Raw genomic sequence first — 26052 nt, 5'->3', positions numbered from 1 at the left:
GGCAAAACAAGCTGTTTATTTTGGAACAATCAATAAAATATATAATATTTATTTTATTGTGCTTGTCTGTTTTATAATGTACACACACAATTGTTTTAAACATATCTGCTAAGGAAATTATTTATTTATATTATAATCCGTTTTAAGTTCTTTGTTAAACAGTGTAGTCGATAGGAAGTACTGTGACTGCTTCCCACGATAGCTGCTATTTCGATAACTGCTAATTCGATAGCTGCCTATCGCGTGCACGGGCATCTCCAGTTTTTTGTTATTTTACGTGCGCGTTGACATTTTTGCAGCGCTTTTTAATTTATTATTATTATTTAAACTAACTTACAATGGAGCTGGCTGCGTGCTAGACCCGAGATCGATATCGTGTGAAAAAAACATCACCGAATCCATGACAAAATTTCTGGCCCGACGGTACACGTACTTTTTGGCGAACGCGAGCCTCGTCTGTTTGCAAAAATAGTATAGTAAATTAGCCAATTGAGCACTAGCCACGGTTAAGTCAAAGCGACTAAAACGATGCAAATGCGTCTGCACTTGGTGCGCTTTATGTTCATAAATCTGCTGCTGAGGTGAGCTGACATAGATACCATCCATGCCTATATGGAGCGATTTCTAAGTGGATTTTCCGATTGCAGCTGCTGTTTCTGGTTGTACGACAATGTGGCAGCTGCAGACTCACAAATCCCAAGCAGCGATGGCGACTCAGTCAAGGATGCAGCTCGGAAAACCAACATAGAACCCGAGGAACCGGCGACGCCTCCAAGGCCGGAACCTCCGCCCCCGCCACTCCGCGACGGAGCTGGAGTTCTGTTGCCCTCTCCACAGGAAGCCGCGCCCTTCTTTGCCACATCCTCCTCCTCCTCCGCCCCGGTGCCTCAAACTGGCAATCGGCCAATATCCGGGGACACGTCAGTGCCTGTGAAGGAGCTGCCCGCGCTATCTGACCAGCAGCGGGCCAATAGCCATAGTGAATATCTTAGTAAAATCGATTTAGCCGCTGATGTGGGTGGCTCATCCACCGCCCAAGTGCCAAATAATCAATTAAATTATAATAAGCGTAGCAGTGCCGGGAAAGTGCATAGTTTTAGTGAATCGCAGCAATTAGAGCAACCAAAGCAATTGGAGCAGGAGGGGCCGGCGACGGGGCAGCCGCAAGCGCCGGAGCTGCAGGAACCACCACAACCACCGCAGGCGGAAGAAAGGTGAGTGGTTTATTGATCCCACACTCGCGGCCAACGTAATAGTGGTTATGCAAGTAAGAGGATTTATACGAATACCTTTAGCTTAGAATTTACTTAATATTATTGTGAGTTACTGAGTTATATATTTTTGGAAAATCATTATTGGAGATCCATTACATTTAGTTGGAAACCTTTTAACTTCAAAGTTCACCGCTGCTGTTTGTACACCTATGTACATGTATGTGCACACTTGACTGGGTTTTCGCTGATAAGTTCTTGTGACGCACTGACGTGCCTTTTTATTTGTGTTTCCACGGGAAGTATTTCCCGCTGGCGTAATTTTGGTCATTAGTACGAAAGTATTTTTCGATCGACTTGACTTATTTACTTGAACTTGAACATGAATGAGGGCTACCACAAAGGCCAATCCTAACTTATTTGAAAAGGAAAGAAGGAAACTGACAAAATACAAATAAAGATAGCGAAAAATAAACTCTATCGCTGATATGCAATAGCCAGTCCATGAAGGAGCCAAAGAAAACTACGGAAACTAAGAATAATAACTAAATACATTGTCATACGTAGATGAAATTCCCAGGCGAACGCAGTCATCTCCAAACTCGCGCTGTTATCAGCTGTATTAAAGCTATAGCGTTTTATATAGGGGCTCTTAGTCCCCCAATGACCCTTATCAGCACTCGGGGATTGTTGTTGTCACGTCTCGAGGTTGTGGGCACGATTTGGGTTCGCTCACATGCTGCAGCCCACCGACAGCTGGATGAGATCAAAGATGCCTTTCACTCACTTGCTCGCTGGCAAGGTCACCGCAAAATGTTTAGCTGGCGCTTTGCTTTTGTTGCCTATAAATAGAACTGTCCATTAACATGATTATCGATGGGCTACGATGCTATCCACCACACCAGCAACGTGAGACATCCGAGCCTTTTCCACATTTTCCCCGGCATTTCCCAGAGTTTTGTTTACTTACTTGCACGCGAGTGTGCCACGTCGTTAATCTTCGTGGCTGCGACTGCAAATTGTTTTGCTCGTACGCCATGCATAGTATAACGTAGTAACCACATTCACTTGATTGCGTTTCATTGATAGAGCTGGCTTCCTATTGATTAAGTGCAGTAATTGCAGCGAGCTACGTAACTGGCATCTATTCTTAGATGTTCTCTGGCGCCACACACGTAGGTGCTATCCTATCAAGTTTCAGATCTCGATCTAGTTTGGGTTTACGTGCATCCTCGTCGTTGGATTGTTGACTTTGAAAGGGCATAACGATTTCTCATATTTGCTTGGTAATTACTGTGCAGTGCTGGAATGCTTTTCCTCGAGATATATGATTGATTTTGTATCGAGACGATTGGTTTATCAACGGAATGCGCTATTGGTTTATACACATGTAATGACTGCCCAAAACGTTGTCTCTGGAAATTCCTTTCGCCAATTTAGGTGCTTATATAGCCCTGGGTTTATTGCGTTTTAGCAGTTAAACCGACATGTGCTAAAGTATTTCAATATAACTCATTCGCTGCCATTTCGTAACCGGGGGCCAAACTATATGTGACTTATATACGAAACTGTCGCTGTCCAGACCCAACGCCACTTCCATACCGACCGAAACCGATTCCAATTGCAATCCCAATCCAACTACAGCTCCAGCTCCAGCTCCGTTGCTCTGGCGATCTCCCACGCGTTGTCTTGTCACAATGCCTTTTGCCGGTAATTTGCTTTACAGTTTTTCAATTTATTTTCCCCTCCGTGAGTGTATGTACTTTCTAAATGCCTCCTCCGCCAGTCAGTCTGGGCCTATCTACTGCTGGCCGGCCGGCCAGTTGCACAAGTGGCAAACAAACTTTTGGACGAAGGCCACCTCTTCGATTTGAAGACTGAAATATACCCGCCATTTAGTGTACTTTAGTGCCTTCAACTAATAATGATGTGCAAAAACAAAAGTTGCAACTCCTTAAGGTTTATCATAATTTGAAAGAGGTCGCAGGAGTTCTCCATTTCCACCACAGTTTCCTTCGAGTGCAGCGTTTCTCCACCACTACGTGGCGTCCAGTCGCGAACAGATCCTTTAAAGGCCTCGTTGGACACATTTGCATATCGTTGGCCACTCGGATTTTAGTGCGCCGCTCTATCGCGGGTGGTAAAAGTGTTAAATGGCATCGAATCAGAGCCTGGCTTCGATTTGATGTCATGTTTGTGTCTGGCTGGCCCCGTAAATGGCTTTATCAGTACGAAGTTACTTTCATTTTTTGCATTTTCCGCGAACAATTTTCGCCAGCACCTCCTGACAGACAGACAGACCGACATAAATATGTTTTCCAGCCGCGGCGGTAGCACGCAGCCGACAGAATCAAAATCCATTTTGGCCTTCCAGACATCTCACACATTTGCTGCTGGAGACGGTAGATACACATATAGTGTGTGCACTTGTGCATGGTTTGCATTTGGCAGGTGATCGGCGGCGAATCTTTCGCCGGCGGGGGAATTACTTTCACTTTCGACGCGAAGGACTCTCTAAAGAGATTTTACCATTTGGGCTTTCAAATGCATCATGATCTCGTTGAGCGTAATCACACTTGGCAAACCCATTATCATGTGTGTACACGTATGTACGCCCAGTTACACAGCGGGAAGTTGCCCATCATCATCATCATCGTCCCGGGATCAAAGACACATGTTCAAAAGTTTCAATAGCCTGTTCTCATGCTGTTTGATAGTTGTGTTTCAATTATGCCATTTTACCAGTTGGAAATACATGTAATTTCCGAATTTTAGGCAATTGGCCTTTATGCAAATGTCGCGGACTTACAGCTCCAGAGGATTATATTATATATATTGCATATATAAAACCGCCGATCCGCTGTCAATGATCGCTCAACGATCCGCACGATCGGTCCTCTCCCACGACGAAATGAAATGCAATGATCGATCTTATCGCCTCGCCTCAATGTCCAAATACTTAATTGATTGTGAGCGTGCGCCCATTGACTTTCGTCAATCAATTTGATCGCGATCGCTGATCGCCAGGTGACCGCCGATTACTGATCTCGTCCAGCTGCATTGATTAAGCCGCCGTCGTACGCCTTCACCTGTCTTTCGTGGGCATTCCTCTCGCATTTTTCCCTCTTGTTTTTATGTTTCACTTTGTTTCATTTATTTGGGCGCCTCTCTAATGAAAATCGGAAAAACAAAAACTCGCGATCGACGCAGAGAGAGAGGGCTCGTGAAAAGCCGGTTTCTGCCGGCGTTTTTCTCTCATCTCCTGCCTATTGCATTTGTTTTTTGTTACTGATTATCTGGCGAAAAAGCCGGGTGGAAGAGGAGGCGGTGGCGGAGTAGGGACCCCAGACGTAGACGTAGACGTGTAGACGTTTTGGCATCGTGCGGAGTGAAAAATGCTCGAGACGCGTAGGTGTCCAACTGGGAAGTGGGTGGTGGCGAAGGGAAGGGGCAAGGCAGCTGCCGCCGCTACTTTGAGTTATTATGCGTTTTTTGTTGTTAAACAAATTAATTCGAAATTCTTCAGTGGAAACTGAGTAACTGTTTGTTTGGCTGCACTTTTGATGGGGGTTTATTGAGTTGTGGGGGATTTGCTGGAGAAATATTCCTGCGAGTGGGAGTTACATAATTGAAATTCCCCAATAGTTGAATTGGAAAAATGAAATGATGTTTGATCTTATCCACTTTAAATTTATAACGTGCTTTAGGTGCTCTTTAAATGTTTTTCCATTTGGTTTTAGGCAGCACGGCTCCCAGTTCATTGTGCGATTACTTAATTACATAACCTGACAGTTTCCAAGATACAAACATCTACATTGCCACAAACAAGCATTACTATCTTAACTGCCGATCGAGGATCTTGCCAGCAAATCCTTGCACAGAGTTCAATTGCTTCGCTGTGAGCCAAACTCTGAACTGGAATCCGCCCTCGGAGGCACCTAGAGAAAATCCTCGTTTGGTCCCCAGCTGCCATTCCAACTTTCTTCTGCAGCTTGGAGACCGTCTCCCGATTATCCCCCTGCTCCGCCTCCAATGGCCACCCACTCAACGGACTGATGGCTCTGCCAATACTTTAACCACTTAACAACTCGTTTGTGTGTCTAGCGTCTTAAATTACACGAAAAGAAAATAGCAGAGAAAATATCTAATATTTAATAATATTTTGAATACCTACCGATATGGGATAGCATGGCTAATAATGTATTTTGTTTTGCAATTAAATGCCAGCTGCATATATTGCTTATTTTGATTCATTTGTTCGGATCAATCATAAAAATGTTATGAGCTATAAAACAAAGCGCTTTCGGTGGCACTCGTGTGCAATCTCAAACGGAGATGCGTTTCTGGATAGGACAATAGGCCAACTAATCGTTTACTTTTACTTTAAGGATGATCGTCAACTTGATGTTTTTGAAACATCTATCATATGACATTTGTTTTCCAGCCCATACATTTTAATGAATCACTCTGTAAGCTTGTGAATCAATGTGCGCGGCTGTCAGCGTAATGACGAAACGCACCAGGCGCGTGTTTGAAGGCGACTCCTATATGTTCACTAATCGATCATAATGCGTAATCACTCAATGAAAAGCTAGCACAAAAACTAATGGGATTGCATACCAAGACTTTACAAAATTGATGCGGCTAGTGAGGGTAACGTTCAGACACAAAAAAATATGTTTAAAGTACAATATTGAAAATATACACTATAGAAAATGTAGGAAATATAAAATGGCTACCCTGCAAAGTTAATATTTTAGTGAAACACGCCGAAGGAGTAAATTTGAAGTACAATTCTCTACGTGCACAATTTGTAAATATAAATATATTGATAAAGCGTGCTGAATGAGTAAATTTTGTTTATATTATATAGTCAAGTAAAGTATCTTTTTCGTTACCTATATCAGAACTTCTGGGTGTTGCAGGTGCGATCGTCACTAGTTTTTACCTCGCTAAAAGGGGTTTTTGATTAACTTAATTAAATTGAATCGTTTGTATATTTCTTTCCGTGCATAGTTTCTGGCATTGTTACTGCTGCAGTTAGGTTTGCATTTGCCGCTGTTATGGGTGATGTTGCTGCCGCCGTTGCCATGGATCATTGTGTAAGCTCCGTGGGTTCAAAAGCACTTTCGCATTACAAGTGTTTATCTTTCAATGGCGTTGTTGCGGCAAGTGCAGCAGCAGCAATAAGGCAACTGGCTGCAATTGCAGTTGCAACTGCAACATGGACAGCCGATGCTGCTGCAGTTGGCATCGTTCGATTCAATTGACACTTTTGGCCCGCGTAGTAACCTTTTTGCCGTGTTGCACAAAAGGAGTCAAAACAAATTGCTAAACACACACGCATCAAAGACAATCGGCGGCACTGAGTCGGCTGTGTCTTTCACCCAGGCAAATTTGATTTTATAGACCTTATTTGCCTGGCCAACAGTGCAATCTGTCTGTGCCCACGTCGCCGCCCGTTTACGATTAACAATTTCACTTTCCGTTGCACTTGCAATTGCAATTATGCTCGGCCAAATATTTGCTCATATTTATTGGCCCGATGTCTCTGTCCATCCAGCCATCGATCGCTATCGCCGAACGTAAACTATATGGCCAGACTCACGGGCACACCGTAAACATTTTACATTCATATCGCGCTTGATTTGCATGAGGACATATGCCAGATCTGGGCCTGGCCCACGCCGCATGCTAATGCTCCTGGCTGGCCAACAGATTTAGACATAAACCTGCCACATGGCGGGGCCAAACCCCCGGCCGGCGGGCTTCCTGTGCAGGAGGCACTGGGATCGGTGGATCGGAGGATCGGGGCGTCATTGTGGGGGCTAAAGCCGTTTCCGACACCTTGTGCCACCCAAATGCAGCTGTGCCCCGGGCAAGGAACACACGGCTCCATCCATTCGGCCCACAAAAATGGTTTGGGAAAACTGCTTGGTGCAGAAAATCTATTTTCCCCCGCTGCCGCCTGGTGGGTGGGTGGATAGCCTGAGACCAAGCCTGAGAGCCTGGCTAGGAAAATGGGTATAAAACAAAATTGAAATGACTTTCCTGATCGGTATTTTTATTGTACCGAATAAGATATAATTATTTTATAGCTCCTTATACTGCCTATTTCAATTCAGCCAACATGTGTCGGAAAGTGAGCCGATTGCTTTCTGGTGTAATTCATTAAAACCAAAATGGCACAAATATAATGCCTATTAATTAGTTTGGTTTATGTGACACGGTCTTCCTTTTCCACATTTTGATTTGCAATTTAATCCCTCGAATGTTGAAGTACATTTTACTTGTGAATTGACTGTGGATTTGAGTTTCCTTCGAGCAGTAAGTAGCTTCAAAAGTAATTCATTTGTAATAATCGAAAGTATTCAGATGCTCATTTGTGATTTATCCCTCTTACTAGCGATACATATAGATAGGTGCAACTTCCTTGAGAAGCTTTGAAAAATGATCTGCTCGCACCTGAGCGCTTTTGAAGCACTGCCACTTTTAGGGGCTTTCCTTTCTGGCCATCAATTGGGTGTTTTGGGGGCAACACACACACAGGATGGAGGGGGGCAACCTGGGCGACAAGTTTGCCGGCAAAATGCAGCCGCTGCTTCTCACCTGCAAGTGCAGGCCGATCCGAGATGATTGCGAGATGTCGAAGTGGATGTGGCTGTGGATTCGGATTCGGATTCGGATGTGCTGAGGTAATGCTCTCTGCCCGACTCACTCTCTCTCACTGTGAGCATGGTAGTAGTGGCTCTGGGAGTCGGAGCTTGTTGGCCGGGTGCGCCGCTCTCCGAGATGTGGCGGCAAATATATCTGCGCACTTGGACCACAATTACCTAGAGCCGACTCCGTAATACGTTCAGTTCTCATTTCGATTTCCAGTGGTGCGATCGTGTGCACCGCTACCACACCGGTGGTGCCACCTCATCCTCATCCTCCCGTCGCTGGGTGTTTGGGTTCGCGAGTCGGAGTCGGATTCACTATCTAGTATCCTATCTAGTTATCCTTGTGAGCCATCGCGTTCGCGTTGTGCGCGTACTCGTAGATGTGCCTGCAGTGCACTTTTACCCAAGACCCTTGATTTAGTTCGGAACCTACAAGTAATTGCCGATACGCAGAGAAAACCAATCGATATGCGGATTCGACTTACAATTTTGTACATTCAGTTGACACTTTTCTAACCAATTACCAATTGTAGCTCCTCAATCAAGACAAACCAGTCGCACAAATAGTGTACAATATACTTTGTAGAGTGAGATGCATTTCATTAAGATAAACATGTAATCTGCGCGTATTTATGAATTTTCTCTGTGCGTGGCATAGGAAAGTCCTTGAAAGGACTTCAAACTATCGAAATCACAGCTGAGATCCTTGTTAAATAGTCGCCATTTATCCTGAAAGCCAGCTGAGGCCAAATTGATTTCGCATGTCGATCGAGTAAACATGAATAATAGCTCTTAATTGCAATTATTTCCGCCAACACCTTCAGTTTGCCAAGTGGCAATATTGATTGAGTTAATGTCTGTTTGATCTGCCAACCGGATACCCATTAGGCCAAGCTGGCTCCAAATGTTTATAATTCGGTTAGTGCCTCAAATCACTATTTGAAGCCACTCTGAGTTGTGCAAATTTTGGCGCAGAGCAAACAGAAGTCGTCGATTTGGGAGGAACAAACACTAGATGCTCGATCTATATTAATTGTAAGTGGGTAAACACACCCTCTATACATAGAAGTATTCAGAAGTTTTTATTGTGCGCAATATTTTATGTGCGTGCGACATTTCAATGTTGTCCCAGAATAAGTGCAAAAGATATTAAAGCTATTTCAACGCATAATTCTTGGCCGCAGTCCAGACAAGATACTATGTTCATGGTGAAACTGCAATTAAGATGCATTTTTCATGCTCACAGCTTTGTTTTGATTAAGCTTCACACATTGTTGGCTTACAATAATTTACATAATAATGAGTAAACATTTAGATAAGATTAAGGTATGCCATCGCTAGTATAAATCTGTTTTCAGTGAGATTTCGGCCTGGAATCATAAAATATTTTCACTTTTCGCACTCCTTAAAACTGCAGCACTTTTCACGTCGTTGCTTGGAACATGTTGCGTTTAATAATTTATTCAAAACTGAGCAGAAAAGAAAAGCCTGAAATTCCCGACCAACGTGTAGACAAGTTGGTTAAAAAGTATCAAGAAAACGCAACTGCCGGAACGGCCGGGCTAACCCAAAATGGCTCACATGGCTCGACTTGACTTACTGCCCAGGCAGACAGTTTGAATACCCAACTCGGCGTTGTTGTTCAGACAAGTCATAAATATGTGTACATATGTGTAGCCAGCTGGGGAGTTTTCCTTCTTGAGACCTGGCAGTTTTTGGGCGATTGCGGTGGGCGTTGCGCTGTTGACAAGACTCGCGGCGCAGGCCAATAATTATTACAGAATACCTGGCTACAGGAGGTGAATTTGCATACATGTGTTGGGCCAACTCGAATGGCAGTCACTCGCCCCCTTGGAGCTGGCGAATCGGAGGCATTTAACACCTCTCGCAGCGCCCATTTGATGCACTTTTCCGAAAAGTCGGGAGAAAGAGGAACTAACAGTTGCCCATTTCGGTTAATTAGCTCGGGACCTTTAAACGAAAACGCTGCAAAGAGCTAAGTGAACTGCTCCGGCGATGGACACTCTCGGCATCGGCTTTATTATGCAATAAAAATGCATTCAAATGCGCGCTAATTGTTGCATGCTGCCCCTCGAATGGCCCTTTTTCTCACTTTTCTCGAACCACTTTGTTCGTGACGCCTCGAGAGATTCGAGGTGGGCCAAGTCCACTCGAATACTTCGTTTTCCCATCCCGACTGTCATCTTGAGGTTCCGGTTTGAGGCATTGAAGATGAGCCGTTCCTCCAGCCATGGTTTATTTACTTGGATTCATTTTTAATAGATATAATAGATATACATAATACCCAATTGAGACTACAAAATCAGTGCAGCTCAACACTTTTTATTTGCTCAGGTCAGTTACTTGCGTTTCAACTGCACTTGCTTCGTTTTTCAGCCTTATTAGTATTTGCTTTTGATTATGTCAAAAGCGCATTGTTGAATTATTTTCAGCTTACTCGGGAATTGTATTTTTGAGCATAATACCTGTTGTTGCTCACATTGTGACGGCCGATTCCTGGGCAAGACAATGCTGTATTAGCCACGTTTTGGATTCATTTAAACGGGTAAATGGGACCTTTAAATAAAACAAAGTTAAGGGACGGAAATAAAGGGTTATTCTTGGCTCATTTAGCTCAAAAAAGAAAGCATAAATCAAAATGCGAATGTCTGTCTGTCTTTAAAATAAAGAAAAGTTTACACATCTGATCAAGATAAAAAACATACTAGGCAAACAGGGATATATTTAAAATCCATATTTAATTCTTGTGACGCGAAACTGGGAAATCCCAACGAAATGAGTAAAAGTTATCATCTGCGACTTAATCTCGTGGATAAAGGAGCAGGAAATGCGCACTCTTATGGGAACCAAAGTGTATAAAAATTTATTAAAAATGTATTCAGCCCCCGTTAATTCGCAATTTTGTTTTCCTTTTTCATTGTGAAAAGCGGCCAGTGACAAAGAAATACCATATAAAATCCGACTATATATCCACCAAATATAATTACTCTTATCGCGTTCTCAACTTGACATAGTTTGATCCCATTTATGTACAAACTGTCAACGCCCCCAAATATATTTTTAAATTGGCGCTTTGACACAATTTCTATTTTCACGCACATTTCCTTGAAAGGCATATATAATATATATATATAATGAGCCATATATGAGTATATTATATAGCTTTTCAGTCTGCTTAATTAGTTTTATGACTACTGCATTCGCCCTGTCAGATTTTCTTTGACACAGGCATCCCAAAATCATTTTTAGGCAAACATTCAACATAATTGCAAAACTGCATTGAATATTTTCCGCAAAAGTGCAGCCACAAAAGTGAGAAAGTAGAGAAAAAATATGTGTATATTTATAAACTGGTGCTTTCGAAATTTGATTTGACTCTGAGATTCGAAAGCAGTTTAAACTGTGAATTTCCCAGAGTGATTTCAATGTTTCTCGGCAAGATCATGTCAAGTAATAAATAAGCGATTCTTATCGAGCCCGCTTTTAAATGTAGATCATTGAATTCGCTTTGCGACGCTTCGGTTTTTTTACCAACCTTTTTAAGTTCGCCTGACGTTGTTCACAGCTGCTGGGGTTTCGCTTCCACAAAGTCTAAAGTGAAGTAAAACAAAGCGTTCGCATTGTGAGCTAGAGTACTTGTTTTCATATTTACATACTCTGCACCTCCGTCAGTCGGTTGTTATGGTTGCTCCAGATACTCACTTCGCGGCTATCAGCTGGAAGAGATTCCAACGTGGCTTCTAGCTGGGTTCTCGACTCGCGGATGCAGACGGATGGGGGCGTTAGAATACAGCAGGGTCACAGCTGTGGTTGTCGATTGAGCCCCAAGCCGATACGAATGTATGTATTTGAGCAAATAAATTATCACCCGCAATTAGAGACCCGAAAATGAATGTAAGAAAAATGCTGCTACAGTTCGTTATGAAGTTCATTTGTTGTGAGTTGAAAAAGCTTAAAACCAACCTGGTCATGTTTCTAATATTCTTCTGGATCATATGGTTCTCCCAAATAATAGCCATATCAACGGTGTTCATGAGGTGCGATATTGGCCGAATGGCCACAAAAATACCCAACAGATTCTCAATCAATACTGATCTCCCAATTATCATCCATCTTTCAGCTTTCCCGAGATCATAACGGAGCTGCCGACTGTCACAATAACTGAACTCCCGCTGGATCGAGTTAAAAACCGCCTGGATTCGGTTATCCTGGACGGATCCCCGGCCACAGCCGGAAACCATAGCGATGAGGAGCAGCATCAGCAGCAGCAACCTCATGAGGACCAACACATGCAAGTGCTGGAGGCTGACGAGGAAGTTCCTCAAAAAGGCAAGACATCTCTATTCTCTTACCGCTTTCAGAGCCAAATTTTAACTTTTCAACTTGTCTCATTCTAGATGAGCAAATGCCGAAGATAAACGATCCCGGCGGAGGCATTCAAGTGGATGGAATGATCACACAAGAAGCTGCGTCAGTGGGCGAAACCCAAGAGAGCAGCGAGGAGTTGCAGCCCGGATCAGCTGCATTCAATGAGACAGAGGGCACTGCCAACCTGACGAATGCCAACGAGGAAGTGCCCATGCCAGTGTTTTCCGAGTGGGCGCAGAAGCAAATGGAGGCGGAGGCCAGCAGGGAGCAGGCCATGGAGTTGGAGCAGCAGGTGGTAAATAAGTCCGCCCAACGCAAGAACAACACTGGATCTTCCAGTGGAAAGCCGCCGACACTGAAGCTGCGCTCCAAGAACTACGCCTCGCCGGACTGCGGAGCCAAGATCATCGCACACAATTCGGAGTCCAAGCATACGGAGGCTGTGCTAACCCAATCCACCGATGAGTACATGCTGAGTACTTGCGAAAGTCGGATTTGGTTCGTGGTGGAGCTATGCGAGGCCATTCAGGCGCAGAAGGTGGACGTGGCTAACTATGAGCTGTTCAGTTCGTCCCCCAAAAACTTTACGGTGGCCGTCTCGAAGCGATTCCCCACCCGAGACTGGAGCAATGTGGGACGCTTTGCGGCGGAGGACAAGCGAACAATTCAGACTTTTGAGCTTCATCCTCACTTATTTGGAAAATTCGTGCGCGTCGATATCACCTCGCACTACTCCAATGAGCACTTTTGTCCGCTTTCGTTGTTCCGAGTATTTGGCACCTCCGAGTACGAGGCTTTCGAAACGGAAATCCGACCAAGCGATGACCTGGACGATTTCTACGATGACTACGGCGCTCAAGAACAGAAGGCAGCCGTGGGCAGTGGTGGCAACATCTTTCAAAGCGCCTCGGATGCAGTGATGCAAATGGTCAAGAAGGCCGCAGAGGTTCTCGTAAAGCCCACAAAGGCTCTGAAGTGGTCAGAGGAATCGGAGCTCTGTCAAACGCCAGCATTTGAATCCTACAGCTGTAGCAATTGTAATGCCACCCTGGTAGAGAGGATTAACAGTCTTTTGTCCTGCCAGTTCCAGCAGCTGCAGGCGCTCCTCAGTCTTAGTCACTTACGGTCAGATCTTTTAAACAGTCGCGTGTGCCACGAGGAGTTCGGCATAAGCCTTACGGGCTCGGAGTTCGCAAGTAAAATGGGCAAGGAGCAGAGCTATTTCCTCAGTATGTTGCCTGCGGAGCACTTGGGAGCCATGTGTAAACTGATTCAGGCGGAGCAGAATGTGACTGACCAAAACCATACAAAGGCGCCTTCTCTGAAGCAACACGTCAGCTCACCAGAACCAGTGCAGGATAACGCCACTGCTACGGGTGTTCGTCAGGATTGTGAGAACAGTAAGGAACGCCAGTCGAGAAAAACGCCCACAAAGGAACCGCTAACACCAAGTCTTGAGGTTGTGGTGCCCGAGGTAAGCCAAGAAGTGCCTTCATTGGAAGACCAGTCGTCGACCTCCAGCGAAACAGTCTCCACAAAGAACTCCACGCCTGCCGACGTCAATATATTCAATATGCCGTCGGAATCTGAGGAAGTGGTTAAAGTGCAGCTTCCTCCGGAGCCAACACTTCCAACAACCTTGCAGCCCAGCGATGTGGAATCTTTCACTGACGCTCCTAGCACAAATGCACTCCGTGCCTCTAGTGAAGCGAACGGAGATCTGGGTATGGAGGAGGGTAATCCGGCTAACTGGGACGGCATTGACAACCTACTGACCACGACGGTGGCTTCGATAACCGCTGGCGGAGGTGCAGCTGCCGCTGCAGCCGCCGTGGTGAACGGAAACGGCAACATCGGAGGAGCCGGCGTTGTCGGAGCAGGAGGACCAGCCAGTGTATCCAGTGTTAACATGCAGCAGAAGCTGACGAATGGAGCCCAGTCGGAGAGTGTGTTCATCAGGCTCTCCAATCGCATAAAGGTGAGTGGCTCGAGCTCCCTGTTTTAAGTGGGTTTTCGCCCATTGATGTGCGTCATCAGTTGAAGAGGCAAATAATACAGAAATAAACAAACAATGAAACTAGAAACTAGCTAGACAACCACCCACACAGGAAACGGCGGAACATGGACGAAGCGTGGCAGGGTGGGAAGTCAAAAGCAAAATGATACCCTAGCAAGGAGTTAATTAATTACAGTGACAAACCAAGCGCGAAGTGGTTTCAAAATTATCAAAATAACTTTTTCATTCATTGTTTTTTTCTCATTCCGGTTTATAAAGTTTAAACCGTTTGGCATAGAAATCGTATTAAGAAATTATGACTTCCTTGCACAGAGCTAAAACCAAAACTTACTTGGTAGCCCGACTAAGGTAACCCATATTCGGCTTCCTGCTCCCTAATCTCTTCTGACTTGTTAATAGTCGACTTGCGTGCCGGCTGCTCATTACCAGCGGCAGCCACTTCCCGTTTTGGACTCCGTCCAAGGACTATGCGGGGTTCATCCTTGTAACAATTCTGCCAGCCAACTCGCTACCTTGCCGACCGACGTCATCAATATACATATGCGAATCCATTTGAACATCGCCACAGCTACACATAAAAAATTCATATGAAATGCTGAAGAGTGCCCTTTTTTCAAATTTTTGATCATTTATAAGAGTCTCTTAAATTCCGGTTGATTCTTTTTTTAAATGGCTGCACAGCTTTGCTAATTTAGTTTGAAATATTTGTTTACTTGATGGAATAGTATCTGCTTCAAACTAACTATTTCTCTCCGTGTTCCTCCCACAACATTCGCTAGCCACTGACGTTCACTGGTATTCTGTCTTCCGTAGGCGCTCGAACGAAACATGTCGCTTTCTGGACAATACCTGGAGGAGCTCTCGAGGCGCTACAAGAAGCAAGTGGAGGAGCTGCAGCAGACGCTGACACAACAGACGCTCACGGTGCGCCAACTGGAGGATCAAAGCAGGCGGTACGTAGAGCAGGAGCAGCTGTACCAGCAGCACAGCGCGGAGTTGGCCGGCGAGGTGAGGGCATTGTCGTACCAGGTGCAGGCCTGCATCCTGGTCATCATCATTGTGGGCACCTGCATCTTCCTGATGCTCGTCCTGGGAACTGTATACTATCGCAAGCTGCGACGCCAGCAACAACAGCTACTGAAGAAGGACCAGGCGGACCATCCACCTGTGGCTGCAAAACCGAAACTGGATCGCCGTAAGTCCTATGAACAGATGCCAAATCAAAGCACACCCAAGCAACGGCGTCCAAGTGAGGAGGCCATGCTCATTCTGAAGGAGTGCGGGGACAGCAACATGCAGGAGCTGGATCCACCAAGCCGGCAGCGCAAAATTTCAGTTTGCTATGGCAGCAACAATAACATAGCCGCCAACATGGCGATTGCCAACACAAATGGCGGTGCAAGTGTCCGAAATTCTCTGCACAGGCGAAAGGGAGCCAAGCACTCGTGGCACAGCAGTCTGGATACCACGGAGACGACCTGCGGCGAGCAAACGGACAAGTTCTTCGATGTGGGTAAGTACTGGCTTGAAGAATCCTGAAACGAATTCAAATGTAATCGAGAAATCCCCTTTTCAGACACGCTTAAAAGCATAAAGCAAAGCTGCGGTAAGCCGGGCAAGAAGAAATCCCATCAGCAACTGAAACCATTGAGTCTTAAGCGCCAGGAATCCGCGCCAGCCACCTATACGCCGGATTTGCAAGGTGAAGAACCAGCCACACAGAGCGACTTCGACGAGAGCCTGATGCTTGACGATGATGATCTAGCTAACTTTATACCCACCAGCGATTTGGCCTACAATGAGTTTATGCCAGAAGGACCCTCGGGCTATCAGATTGTGGACACCGTAGACGGAAAACCTGGCAAAGAGCCAGGCACCAAGAAATCGAGACGCCTGTCCTCGCCGGCATTCTTTAAGTCTCCCTTTAGCAAGAGCAAAAACAAGGGCTACAGCTTTAATGGCGTCAAAAACAGCCATTCGGTGCACGAGCCCACATCCTGGGAGTGGTACCGCCTCAAGCGAAGCGAAAAGCACCAGCAGCAACAGCAGGCGAAGTTGGCCAGCAAGAGTCTGCCCAGCGCTAGCCTGGACAGCTCGTCGCTGTCGGAGGTAAACTTTCCACTTAACTCCAGCACCGCACAGAATTCGTTTCGCATACTGGGCGAGGCCATTCTGTCCTCCGGGGAGGGACGCATCACCCCGAATGGGAATGGCAACGCAATGTCTGGTGGTCTGGCAAGCAGCAGTAGTGGAAGTGGCAGTGGTGGCAGCACCACCTCATCCACCACCAAGAAGAAGCAGCGCGCCCTTAACAACCTCTTTCGCAAGGCCTTCGATTTTTAACTAGAACCCAGTGTTTCGACTTAATAGCGTTTTTAGATTTGCGCATTTGTACATTTTTGATTTTGTATTCGGATTGAACCTTTTGGGCTTATATTTTGATAAATTTTAGTAAATATAAAAAATAGAAATTTTTTGCAGATTATAGAAAGGTCTGTGAAGTGAAGTGAAGAAAAGTGAGTTCCTTTTGTGTTGCAGTGAAATGCAAATGACTGTTAGGCGAAAAACAACAAATTTAAGTAATGTACTTATATATTTTGTAGAATGCTTGCATGCGTAAAGTAAACGATATACCAGCCTAGGTTAATTATGTACGTATATTCCAAGCCTCGTCATTCTTACTACATTCACCCAATCCCACAGTTATCTACTTTAAGTGATGAACGAAACATTTGCAAGTTGTTGCCACACATTTAGTTTGTTATTCTTAGCAATTTCTACATACAATTAGTTAATAGTTTAGTCTTTATTTATAACTAAATACAATTAACATTTATTTAAAAACGTAAATTGTCCTTGCTAATTGTTCTATGTTAAAGATTATATTTTCAACTCGCTCAGGAACTCTGCCACCTCAAGGGCGTCTTCACTAAACCTCGACCAGCGGTTCCCATGTTCTTCTTCCACTGCTCGACAGTTTTGTACTTTTCATCGTTGGCACAATATATTATCTCGTTGATGTCTTCCTCTAGTTTGTAGCTACACACAGCGGGAAAGACTTGGTGCAGATTGTGGAGGGCTTCTGCACGAAGGCTCTCATCGCGACACACGAGATTTAGCATAAAGAGACCTTTCGGACCGATAATCTCCTTTATGTGCTGCAGGATCTTCGTGGCTAGGAAGCTTTGGGGCGGACAACTCATTCCCAGACTGAGATCCTTGCTGTCAACATCGAATAACACGGCATCGAAGTGGATATCTAAACGAAAATTCATTAGAATAATAACAATTTTTGTATAATACGAGATTGTATCGTGGGTTCTCACCTTCATTGCGACATCGCTCAACGAAATCCAAGCCATCGTCGATAACCACATGAAAGCGTTTGTCCTGCTTGAGCTCAAAGTACTGCTCAGCCACCTCCAACATTATAGGATCGATTTCAACGGCCGTAATTCTAGCTTGCCTGAAAGGAAAATTGCATTTCAAAAGGAGTATAGTGGTTAAACTAAATAAGACCTACGGCAAAGCGGCGTGAAGAAAGCTACACAGACCGCCGCCTCCCAAGCCGACGACGAGAACATCCTTTTCCACATCCCTTTTGGGGTTCTGCACCGTTGTGGCCAGTTGGACACCCACGGACATGTACAAGTGATGCTGGCAGGCTAGGTAGCCGAAGTCAATCTTCTTTCGATCCTTTTTGCCTTTGATTTTGACTGCAACACAATATGTGCATTAACAAAATTGCAATTTGATAGTAAGCTATATTTACCTGTTTTAACTAAGGCTTCCGACTGCACAACAAACTGATTGCTGAGAAAAATAAGGCGTCGCAGGGTCTTGCCATTGGCCTCCACTTCCTCAATGCGGAAATCTCCAGATATCTTAGAGAACCCACAAATGAGAGTCTCCCTTTTGCCCACATCGGATCCAAGACTTAGATACGGTATCTGCTCAGTGAGTCCAGCTGGCGATAGATTCTTTATGCTGTCGGCCAACTCTTGCTTCACTTCGTCCAAGGTACTGTAAACCTGATCCCGATGAAGTGTAACCACAGTCAGTCGCTGGAAGTTGGCAGAGTCCTGGAGTTTTTTCCGCCCAGCAGGCGTGGAAAAAAGCCACTCTACCTCTCTTCCCTGAGGAACAATAAACGCCGCGTATTTGCCCAGGCCGCGAGCTGGCGGCTTATCCAGTATGTGTATAGTATAGCGAGGGGTTTGCTCTGATGGTCGGTGCAGATCCATGATCACCTCATTGTGACCAGCTATGTTGGATCTGGCTAGACCGTTGCAAACCAAAGCGGCCTTTTGGACTGATGAAACTGCGTTATTCAGTTCGGAGACCGTGGAGAATCTTTGCATCTTGTCGTTGCCGAAACCGAATTCGAGTACCTACAAGTAAATCAAATTGTAATATGAATGCAAAAAGTTAATTGACTAGGGGTCTACTCACTGGCATTGGAAGGCTCTTAAATTTAGTAGCGACGACTACGAAAACAGGCAGCGTCAAGGCATCATCGGCATTCTTCTCTTTGTTGGCCTGTTCCACCCCCAAGCAGTGAACAATCCTCAGCATGCAATTCTGCTTGGGCAGGAAGTCCAGTAGGAAATTGAGGATGTGCTCTTGCAGCAGGGAGATACCCACATAGCGACCACCGTTCCTGATGTACAAATAGAGAAATTTAATACCTTCGATCTGAGACTGTGCACATTACCTACCTCATGGTTCTAAGAATTTCCTTGAAATAGTTTTCCACCACCGCTATCGTTTCAGGTTCGTCGTCGGCAAATAGAGCATCCAGCGTTCCCTTGTCCAACGACACTGAAAAGCTTTCATCCGGGAACGTCATTGCTGTCGCGTCCATTTGCAGGAACTTCATATCTGGACGGGATTTGGCATTCAGTTCCAGCATTTTCTTCACAGCGATGGGAGATATATCTATGTTTGTGATATCCCTGAGGGGAAAATGTAAAATATGAGTACCAAGCGAAAGTTATTTATAGGGCCAAGTTCTAGATCTGATACGTATTGGAAAGGAAAGTTATATGTAAGGAGGCACATGCTACTTACATTAAAGCTTATTACAGAAGATTCCTTACCGAAATCCTGTGTCGTACATATCCATGCTCAATTTTGAGTTACCGCATCCCAGCATCAGAATCCTATCCGCTGGCTTGATGTATTTGTGGATCTGATCGCACAACTCCAGGTATTCGCCGTACCTTCGCAGTTAAGGGAACTTTTAGTTGGCCAAGAAAACACATGTTGCTCGAGTGCTTCCCTTCCCCAAGAAGTCATCTCGAGCTTAGTGGGTGCCATATACGTACCATTCGAAGGCCTTCTCGCCGCGCTTCTTGAAGAACTCGTTCCAGTAATCGGTCTGTGCGAACTCCTCGCGTGTTTTGGGCAGTAAATTCATGGTTTCAACAACTACAAAAAGGATGCAAAATATAAACAATAATGCGGCAAAATGTGATTGTTCGGGGCATTGCCATTCGACTGGATGGGCGCACAGCAGTGTGGCCGGAGCCAAAAAGTATCGGTAAATTAGCAAAGGCTAATCTGCAAAATATTCAATAGCTTACTTCGCTAAATTTACACAAAGTAATACAATTTAAGTTTTGTTAAGTAGCATTATAAGAAAAATAGGTTTTGCATTTTATAATTGGTACTAATATTTTATCTGATTGTCAACACCATCGATTCAATTAGTGTGACCCTTCTGCCGTCAATCTGTGCGATGTGCCATTCACAGCGACTAGTCGACAGGCACTGATTGGACAATTTCTTTGCCAAAGCAAACGGCTAAACGTTTATCTTCGCTTAAAAAACCATTTAGACATTTATTTGCTGGAATTTTCGCCTTCCTCCGAGTGCCCAGCATCGGTACCCATGTGAAGGAGTCCAGCGGATTCGTAAACAGCCCAGAAACCAGGCGAAAAGGGTGGTGAAAGCAGGCTCTACTGCCCATGAAAAGGGGGAGGAGGTGGCTCCTCTGAAGAAATCGAATCCAATCGAGAGCTTATCCACTTGACAGCGGTATGGAACGCCTGTGAAGCACTTGGCAAATGCAAAGGAAACTGGCGCTCGCATCCTCTGGACTGGGACAGGGATTGGATTTGAGAGCCGCGCCGCGGTGTAAATGCGTGCGGCCGTTGGCCTGATGCTGTCGCACGGTGCTGGTGGCATGGAGCCAGCGTTGTCACGCCCGGACTACGAGCAGAGCGCCCTGCACCACAGCTGCCTGCTGGTGCTGCTCCGCGGCGTGGGTCCATCGCGCGCTCGCGTCCTTCAGCGGGCGTTCGAGAAAGTGCGACGTGTCAATCACATCCGGGTCAATGGTGTGTGGTGCTCTTCCTGCTTTCTTGCTATCTTTTTGATTGCAAATCATTCCATTTGCCTTACAGACTCCTCTGGCCATCCCCGCTCCATTTGGATCCGCTTCGTTCACGATCATCCTGTGGAGCACAACGATTGGGGAGACTTTCAGACCCATCGCCGACTGCTGGGACTTGTCACCATCGGCAAATTCGATAGCCAAATCGAGCTAAATGAGCTGTGCCGTCAGCACGAGTCCTTGAAAGTTCGCTACGGGTCTACTCTGTACGAGTCCCGTGCCATTTTCTTTGGGCCCGATGAGCCGCCACTGGAAATCATTGGGGAGGTGCTGGGACCACCAGCAGCTGGTGGACGACGCCTCCAAGATGAATTCACAACGCCATCGAATTTCAAGGCGCAGGCCTTCTTCTATCGCGAACAGGATTCGTGTGCTGATCTCGAAGCCCGAATTGGAGACTTTGCCAGCGCGTTGTTTTGGGTCCTGGAATCGCGACGATTAGAGCGATCTCGCGAGAAGGCAGACAAGGTGAGCCTGTTGCTGGCACCCTTTGAAAAGCGAGACTTTGTGGGCCTAGACATGGAGTCGAGAAACAATAGGAAAAGGTGCGTGGGTCGTGTGATGAAGAACCTGGCTGATCTTTCGCTGCAAGCCGGCCTGGTTGACGACGCCTTGAGTTTGTACCACAATGCCAATGAGACCTTGAGGTCGGTTGGTGACTCCCTGTGGGTTGGCGCAACTGAAGAGGGTTTGTGTGCCGCTTCCGCAATGCTGTTGTATCCCCAAATGCGAGAAACCGAGACACTGCACAGAAACTCGTCGCTTCAGGAGGCGGGTAAGTACCTACAACCTAATTGAATAGGCCTTACTAATTCCTCATCATTTTCAGGCACCTCTCCCCTAAAAAACACCCCCGAAAAGTGGCGTGCTAGCGACGCCACCAAGAAGATTAGCGCCAGTGACGCAACCGCGAACAATGTGGATTCCAGCCAGCCACAGCAGCGCGTAACCTCGAACTCATCTTCTTGCTCGTCCGTGTCTTCCCTGGTGACAACGGCCACCAATTCCTCCGCCTCGGACACGCCCACTACATCGTCTTCCTCCACTTCGACTTTATCGGCAGCTCCGATACCAGGACACCAGAGAAACGGCGATCTGCCGGGCAACATCCTCAAGGCGGAGGAGATCACCAACTACTATCGCAAGGCCATCATTAACTACAGCAAGTATAGGCATGCAGCCACTATAGAGACGGAGGCGGCACTGAAGGCCTCGCGGATTTGCATCGAGCAGAATCGTCCCCTGGACGTGGCCATGTTTCTGCAGAATATACTCTACATAAACCTGAGCATGAGCGAAGCCGAGCGGGTAAAGAGATTCGAGGTCATTACGGATCTGTATCAGCAGATCGGATACCAAAGGAAGGCGGCATTTTTCCAAAGACTTGCTGCACTCAAGCACGTTCAGCAGGGAAGCCAAGCGCCGGACTGGAACCAAAGTTACCGCCTCATGTTGGGCAGTTTTACGGGATACCGACTTTGCCTCGACCCCTTGGAAGTAATAGAAAATGCTGCCGGCTGGCCGGCGTTGCAAATCGATCTGGTCCAGACCCTTATAACTGCCGCCAGGCGTTTGGGACAGTCCGCTTTGGCCACGCGGCACATGACCTTTTTGCTGCAAACTCAGTGGGACAACATGTCGCCAACGGAGCAAAGCGAGATGGCTGTGCAACTGCAGGTAGGTTATCAAAATAAGATGCTAATTCATTCACACTAATATCGGTACATTTTCTAAAGAATTTAAGCGCTCAGTGCGAGGGCTCTCCTGTGCCCTTGGTGCTGGAAAATGGCACTGTGATACCACCCGCCAATCTCACGGATCTGCCCTACTGCCTCGATCTTCAGGTTAAAGATTTGCCCGCTCATTTGCGACCGCAAAGAATAAAGGTGGCCAAAGCGGACAGTGGGCCTTTCTTATTCACGCCAATACACTTCAATTCTGTCGACAGAAGGGACAAGAAAAAGGACAAAAATAAAATAGGTAAGACCTGGCTAATATCTCTGCATGATAATATACACATACATAACTAATTTTCATATTAGCTTTCCAGTGGGTGCAAAATGATTTAAGTGAAGTGACTGTGCGCCTGCGGAATCCCCTGCCCTTCGAGCTGCCCGTCACGGACATGAGATTGCTGACAAACGGCGTGGTGTTTGAGTCTTTGCCCCAGTCTCTTGTACTCCAGCCACATGTGCCCACGTATGTGGCACTACATGGAACGCCAATTGAGACGGGGCAACTCGATCTGCAGGGCTACAGCACGCACACGCTGGGTGTGAAGTCCAACTGTCGGCTGAAGCACATGCGTGGACGCAGCTTTCCGCCCAACTACGTGGTTGACGTTATCCCCGCCCTTCCTAGGATATCTGTGAAAACTTCGCTACCACAGACAGCGACGTTTAGCAACATGAACAGTGCGGATATCGTGGTGACCTCTGCCAGCTTGACGCTGTACAACGGAGAATCTTCCAGCTGCACGATAACTATTACCAATGAGAGTGCCACGCTGCCACTGGAGCACCTAGAGTTCAGCATCAACTCAAATGTGGAGCAGGAGCTGCAGCAGAAGATCTTCCGAATAGATGAAGAAGCCATTAAGGTAAGATTTATAATCTTATGTTGAGTAAATGAATAATCCTTCCTTTGCAGGCCCAGTTGCCAGTGCCTCCCCAGGGCACCATTGAAATTATAGTGGATGTTTATGCAGAAGCGGACTTCGTTTGTCCTCAACCACCGGCTTCATTGCATTCTGCCGCTGCTCCTGGGGACTACGGTGCAGCGTCACTAACGCACTACTCGAGCGTGTCCACCTCTGGGCACGCCAGCTTACCCTCCAGAGTCGGTTCACCGCATCATCGTCGAAATGAGCCACAGAATTCCAGTTTCCGGTCGACCATTTCTGGCGGTCCACCATCGCTGGCTGCCTTAACCCTGCAGCCTGGCGGCGGTGGAGGAGTAGGACCTCCCAGCCTTGGGTCACAATATAACCAGCACATAGAGGCGCAAGTCAGATTCAAGTACTCCGGCGGAGATGCTTTGACGGCGGGCTACTGCCGCCAATGTGCGGTGTCCTTTAATCTAGAATTGTTGCCTAGCGCACAGATTACAAGCTGGGATGTGCTTCCCGCAGAGGTGTAAGTGCAATCTCCTCGTTTTTCAAAGCAACTCCTTCTACCATTGTCTATATCATTTACAGAGCCTCCCAATTTTACCTGGTACTTGACATCTCCAACCTAACCGCTCAAGAGATGTCGCTCAACTATACGGACACCAAGAATATACTCATCGAGGCCAAAGAGAGCTGCCGAGTGCCCATACCTGTGGATCGGTGCTCCTTGGAGAAAGTGGTGGCTGCTCGGGCAGCCGAGGTAGCTGAGAATCTGGAGAGAGGTATGATGAGTCCCACTTAATATGAGCTCATTACCTATTTGTGCTTATCTTTTAAATAGAACTCTGCTTTCGGACGCAGCTGCTGTCGTTTAACGATGCTCTGAGTAAGCTCTGCTCAATTCACATAGCTGAAAGGGTGAAAATCAAATGGCTGTTAACGGGGACGGACATTCAGGGAATCGCCTCACTGCGAGGAATAGTTCTCTCCCAGTCTATGGTGGATTTGACAGCTGTGTCGCCTTTGGAGTGGGGTAAGTTGTTTGGAATTTTCCTTACCGACTTTGTAATGACAATTGTATTACACTTCCAGCTATAAGCTTCCAAGACACGCTCGTGCAGCCGCACAATGAGATTGTGTGTACGGTGGGCCAGCGATCGCTGCTAAGCATCCAGCTGGCCAATCAATCCCTGCAACCACTTAGAAATCTGGTGCTGAGCATAAAGTTCTATCAGGATTACCTGAACGGAATGGAAAATTACAATTTAGAGACACGCGTGGCCATTTCAGGACCAAATAGGTGAGAGCTGAAGAAAAATATTGAAACGAAGCAGTTAAATATGTAGACCATATCAACCCTCTTAGAATTGCAATACCACTACTGGAGAAGCAGGAGCAGAAACAGCACACTTGCTCTGTGATATTCTTTACCCCCGGACGTTTCAAGGCCAGCATCGAATGCACCAGCAATCCGCAGAAGCAGGCAGAGCAGCCGGGAGCATTGCTAACCCGCTCCTGTCCGGCGGAAGCGGAGAGTGCCGGCCAATCGGTCATGTTCTCCTCCAGCTACGATGAGCAGCAGGCGCATGTGTGGAAGTTTATTCCGCCCATTGAGGTGACCGTCGTGGAGCAGTGAAATGTTACCTGTCGCTAGTTTAATTTCGTTACAATGTTTGTGTATGTATTGTGTGTACACCCCATACTAATCCCCTACTCTCGTTAAAGTATTTGATTCCCACGCGCCCTGTTATATCCGTAAACACGGAAAGCAATTGTTTGTAAAGAATTCTTACCTACATAGATACAACATGTAACGCATAACACTGTATATAATTAAGCTGAAACACAAAGTAATACTGTGCCCTAAGCTTGATAGAGAAAATGGCCATAACATAAATCGTATAACCTATAGTTCATGCCTGTAAAGCATATACATATTTAAGCCAGCGATGAGCTATTTAAATAGATAGCAAATGTTCCGCGCACTAGAAGCCACGCCAAGCATTATACATTTTGATAACAAGCTCGTGTTTACAAAATATTTTTATACAATTACCGGGGCAATACATATGTATCATAATGAACTACATATTAAGATTGTTGCTAAAGAAATTATGCCAATGAAATGTGTGAATACTGTAGTGTAAAAGCAATAAACTCTATTTGACGAAACATTTGGTCTCTTTGGTCTCTCCTCCTCAGCCGAGTCTTCGTATCTCGTCCATGGTGAATCCGTTGCGATTGAGCATTATGCAGAAGAGCACGTACACATAGTAGCTTCCCGGAATGAAGGTCAATGCCCCGATGATACCCAACGCCCACACCCGATCCGATCGCTCCCGGCTCGTGTCCGTCACCCAGTTTAAGGTGGCGAAGGCGATGCAAGCCTGAAGACAATGACATCAGATAAGAAGTCCGAAGGGACAGTGCATGCATGTGTGGGCACCAGCAATTATTACTCACAATGCCACCGATAAACAGCAGTAGAATGATAATGATGGTCTTCCAGGGCACTGGACCTGGCATCGCCGGTTCCGTCCACTGTTCATTAACGAATCCATCGGTCTCGCATTGGTATTCCACCACCTTGATGTATTCTCCGGAGCCTGCTGGCGCGGAACTCCTGCCCCCTCCATTTAGGCGATGTCGCGACTCCGATTCGGTGGGCTCCATATCTGGTCTTTACCTACTGGCAGTCGATCTTGACCAGATACCAATTTCAGACTACACAAACATTTTGCGGCGCGTCAATGTTATCAGGAAAACAG

The 26052-nt window shown here is 46.1% G+C and overlaps 4 protein-coding genes across 6 annotated transcripts; 2 read left to right on the top strand and 2 right to left on the bottom strand.

The window, feature by feature from the left end:
• Nucleotides 1–277: 277 nt before the first annotated feature.
• On the top strand, nt 278–17129 carry LOC6618179. 3 transcript variants are annotated; one of them, XM_032714550.1, is made up of 6 exons: nt 278–581; nt 648–1214; nt 12015–12223; nt 12292–14240; nt 15093–15792; nt 15856–17129. In XM_032714550.1, the coding sequence occupies exons 1-6, from the start codon at nt 529–531 to the stop codon at nt 16620–16622; spliced, it is 4245 nt and encodes a 1414-aa protein (XP_032570441.1). In that variant the 5' UTR covers nt 278–528; the 3' UTR covers nt 16623–17129. The 3 variants fall into 3 exon arrangements, with proteins under 3 accessions (XP_032570441.1, XP_032570442.1, XP_032570447.1); XM_032714556.1 differs by lacking the exons at nt 278–581; nt 648–1214 and adding exons at nt 11783–11831; nt 11910–11931; XM_032714551.1 differs by lacking the exons at nt 278–581; nt 648–1214 and adding an exon at nt 11594–11931.
• Nucleotides 16962–19780, bottom strand: LOC6618178 (eEF1A lysine and N-terminal methyltransferase homolog). Its single transcript, XM_002042417.2, has 8 exons — nt 19607–19780; nt 19379–19501; nt 18998–19234; nt 18732–18939; nt 18052–18670; nt 17803–17995; nt 17606–17745; nt 16962–17538 (listed from the first exon to the last, which is right to left on the bottom strand). The coding sequence occupies exons 1-8, from the start codon at nt 19696–19698 to the stop codon at nt 17177–17179; spliced, it is 1974 nt and encodes a 657-aa protein (XP_002042453.1). The 5' UTR covers nt 19699–19780; the 3' UTR covers nt 16962–17176.
• Nucleotides 19781–20421: 641 nt separating this feature from the next.
• Nucleotides 20422–25456, top strand: LOC6618177 (protein brunelleschi). The gene is made up of 10 exons (XM_002042416.2): nt 20422–20620; nt 20687–21451; nt 21506–22353; nt 22413–22656; nt 22719–23275; nt 23326–23810; nt 23873–24066; nt 24126–24317; nt 24377–24584; nt 24650–25456. Exons 1-10 carry the CDS (start codon nt 20422–20424, stop codon nt 24918–24920), a joined length of 3963 nt encoding a protein of 1320 aa, XP_002042452.1. The 3' UTR covers nt 24921–25456.
• Nucleotides 25413–26027, bottom strand: LOC6618176. The gene is made up of 2 exons (XM_002042415.2): nt 25748–26027; nt 25413–25671 (listed from the first exon to the last, which is right to left on the bottom strand). Exons 1-2 carry the CDS (start codon nt 25955–25957, stop codon nt 25483–25485), a joined length of 399 nt encoding a protein of 132 aa, XP_002042451.1. The 5' UTR covers nt 25958–26027; the 3' UTR covers nt 25413–25482.
• Between the last annotated feature and the right edge of the window lie 25 nt (nt 26028–26052).

This window comes from Drosophila sechellia, chromosome 2L (genome assembly GCF_004382195.2).
Source record: "Drosophila sechellia strain sech25 chromosome 2L, ASM438219v1, whole genome shotgun sequence".
NCBI classification, from domain to species: Eukaryota; Metazoa; Arthropoda; class Insecta; order Diptera; family Drosophilidae; genus Drosophila; species Drosophila sechellia.
The sequence above is the reverse complement of the archived record's forward strand: the minus strand, read 5'-3'. Positions and strand labels throughout refer to the sequence as shown.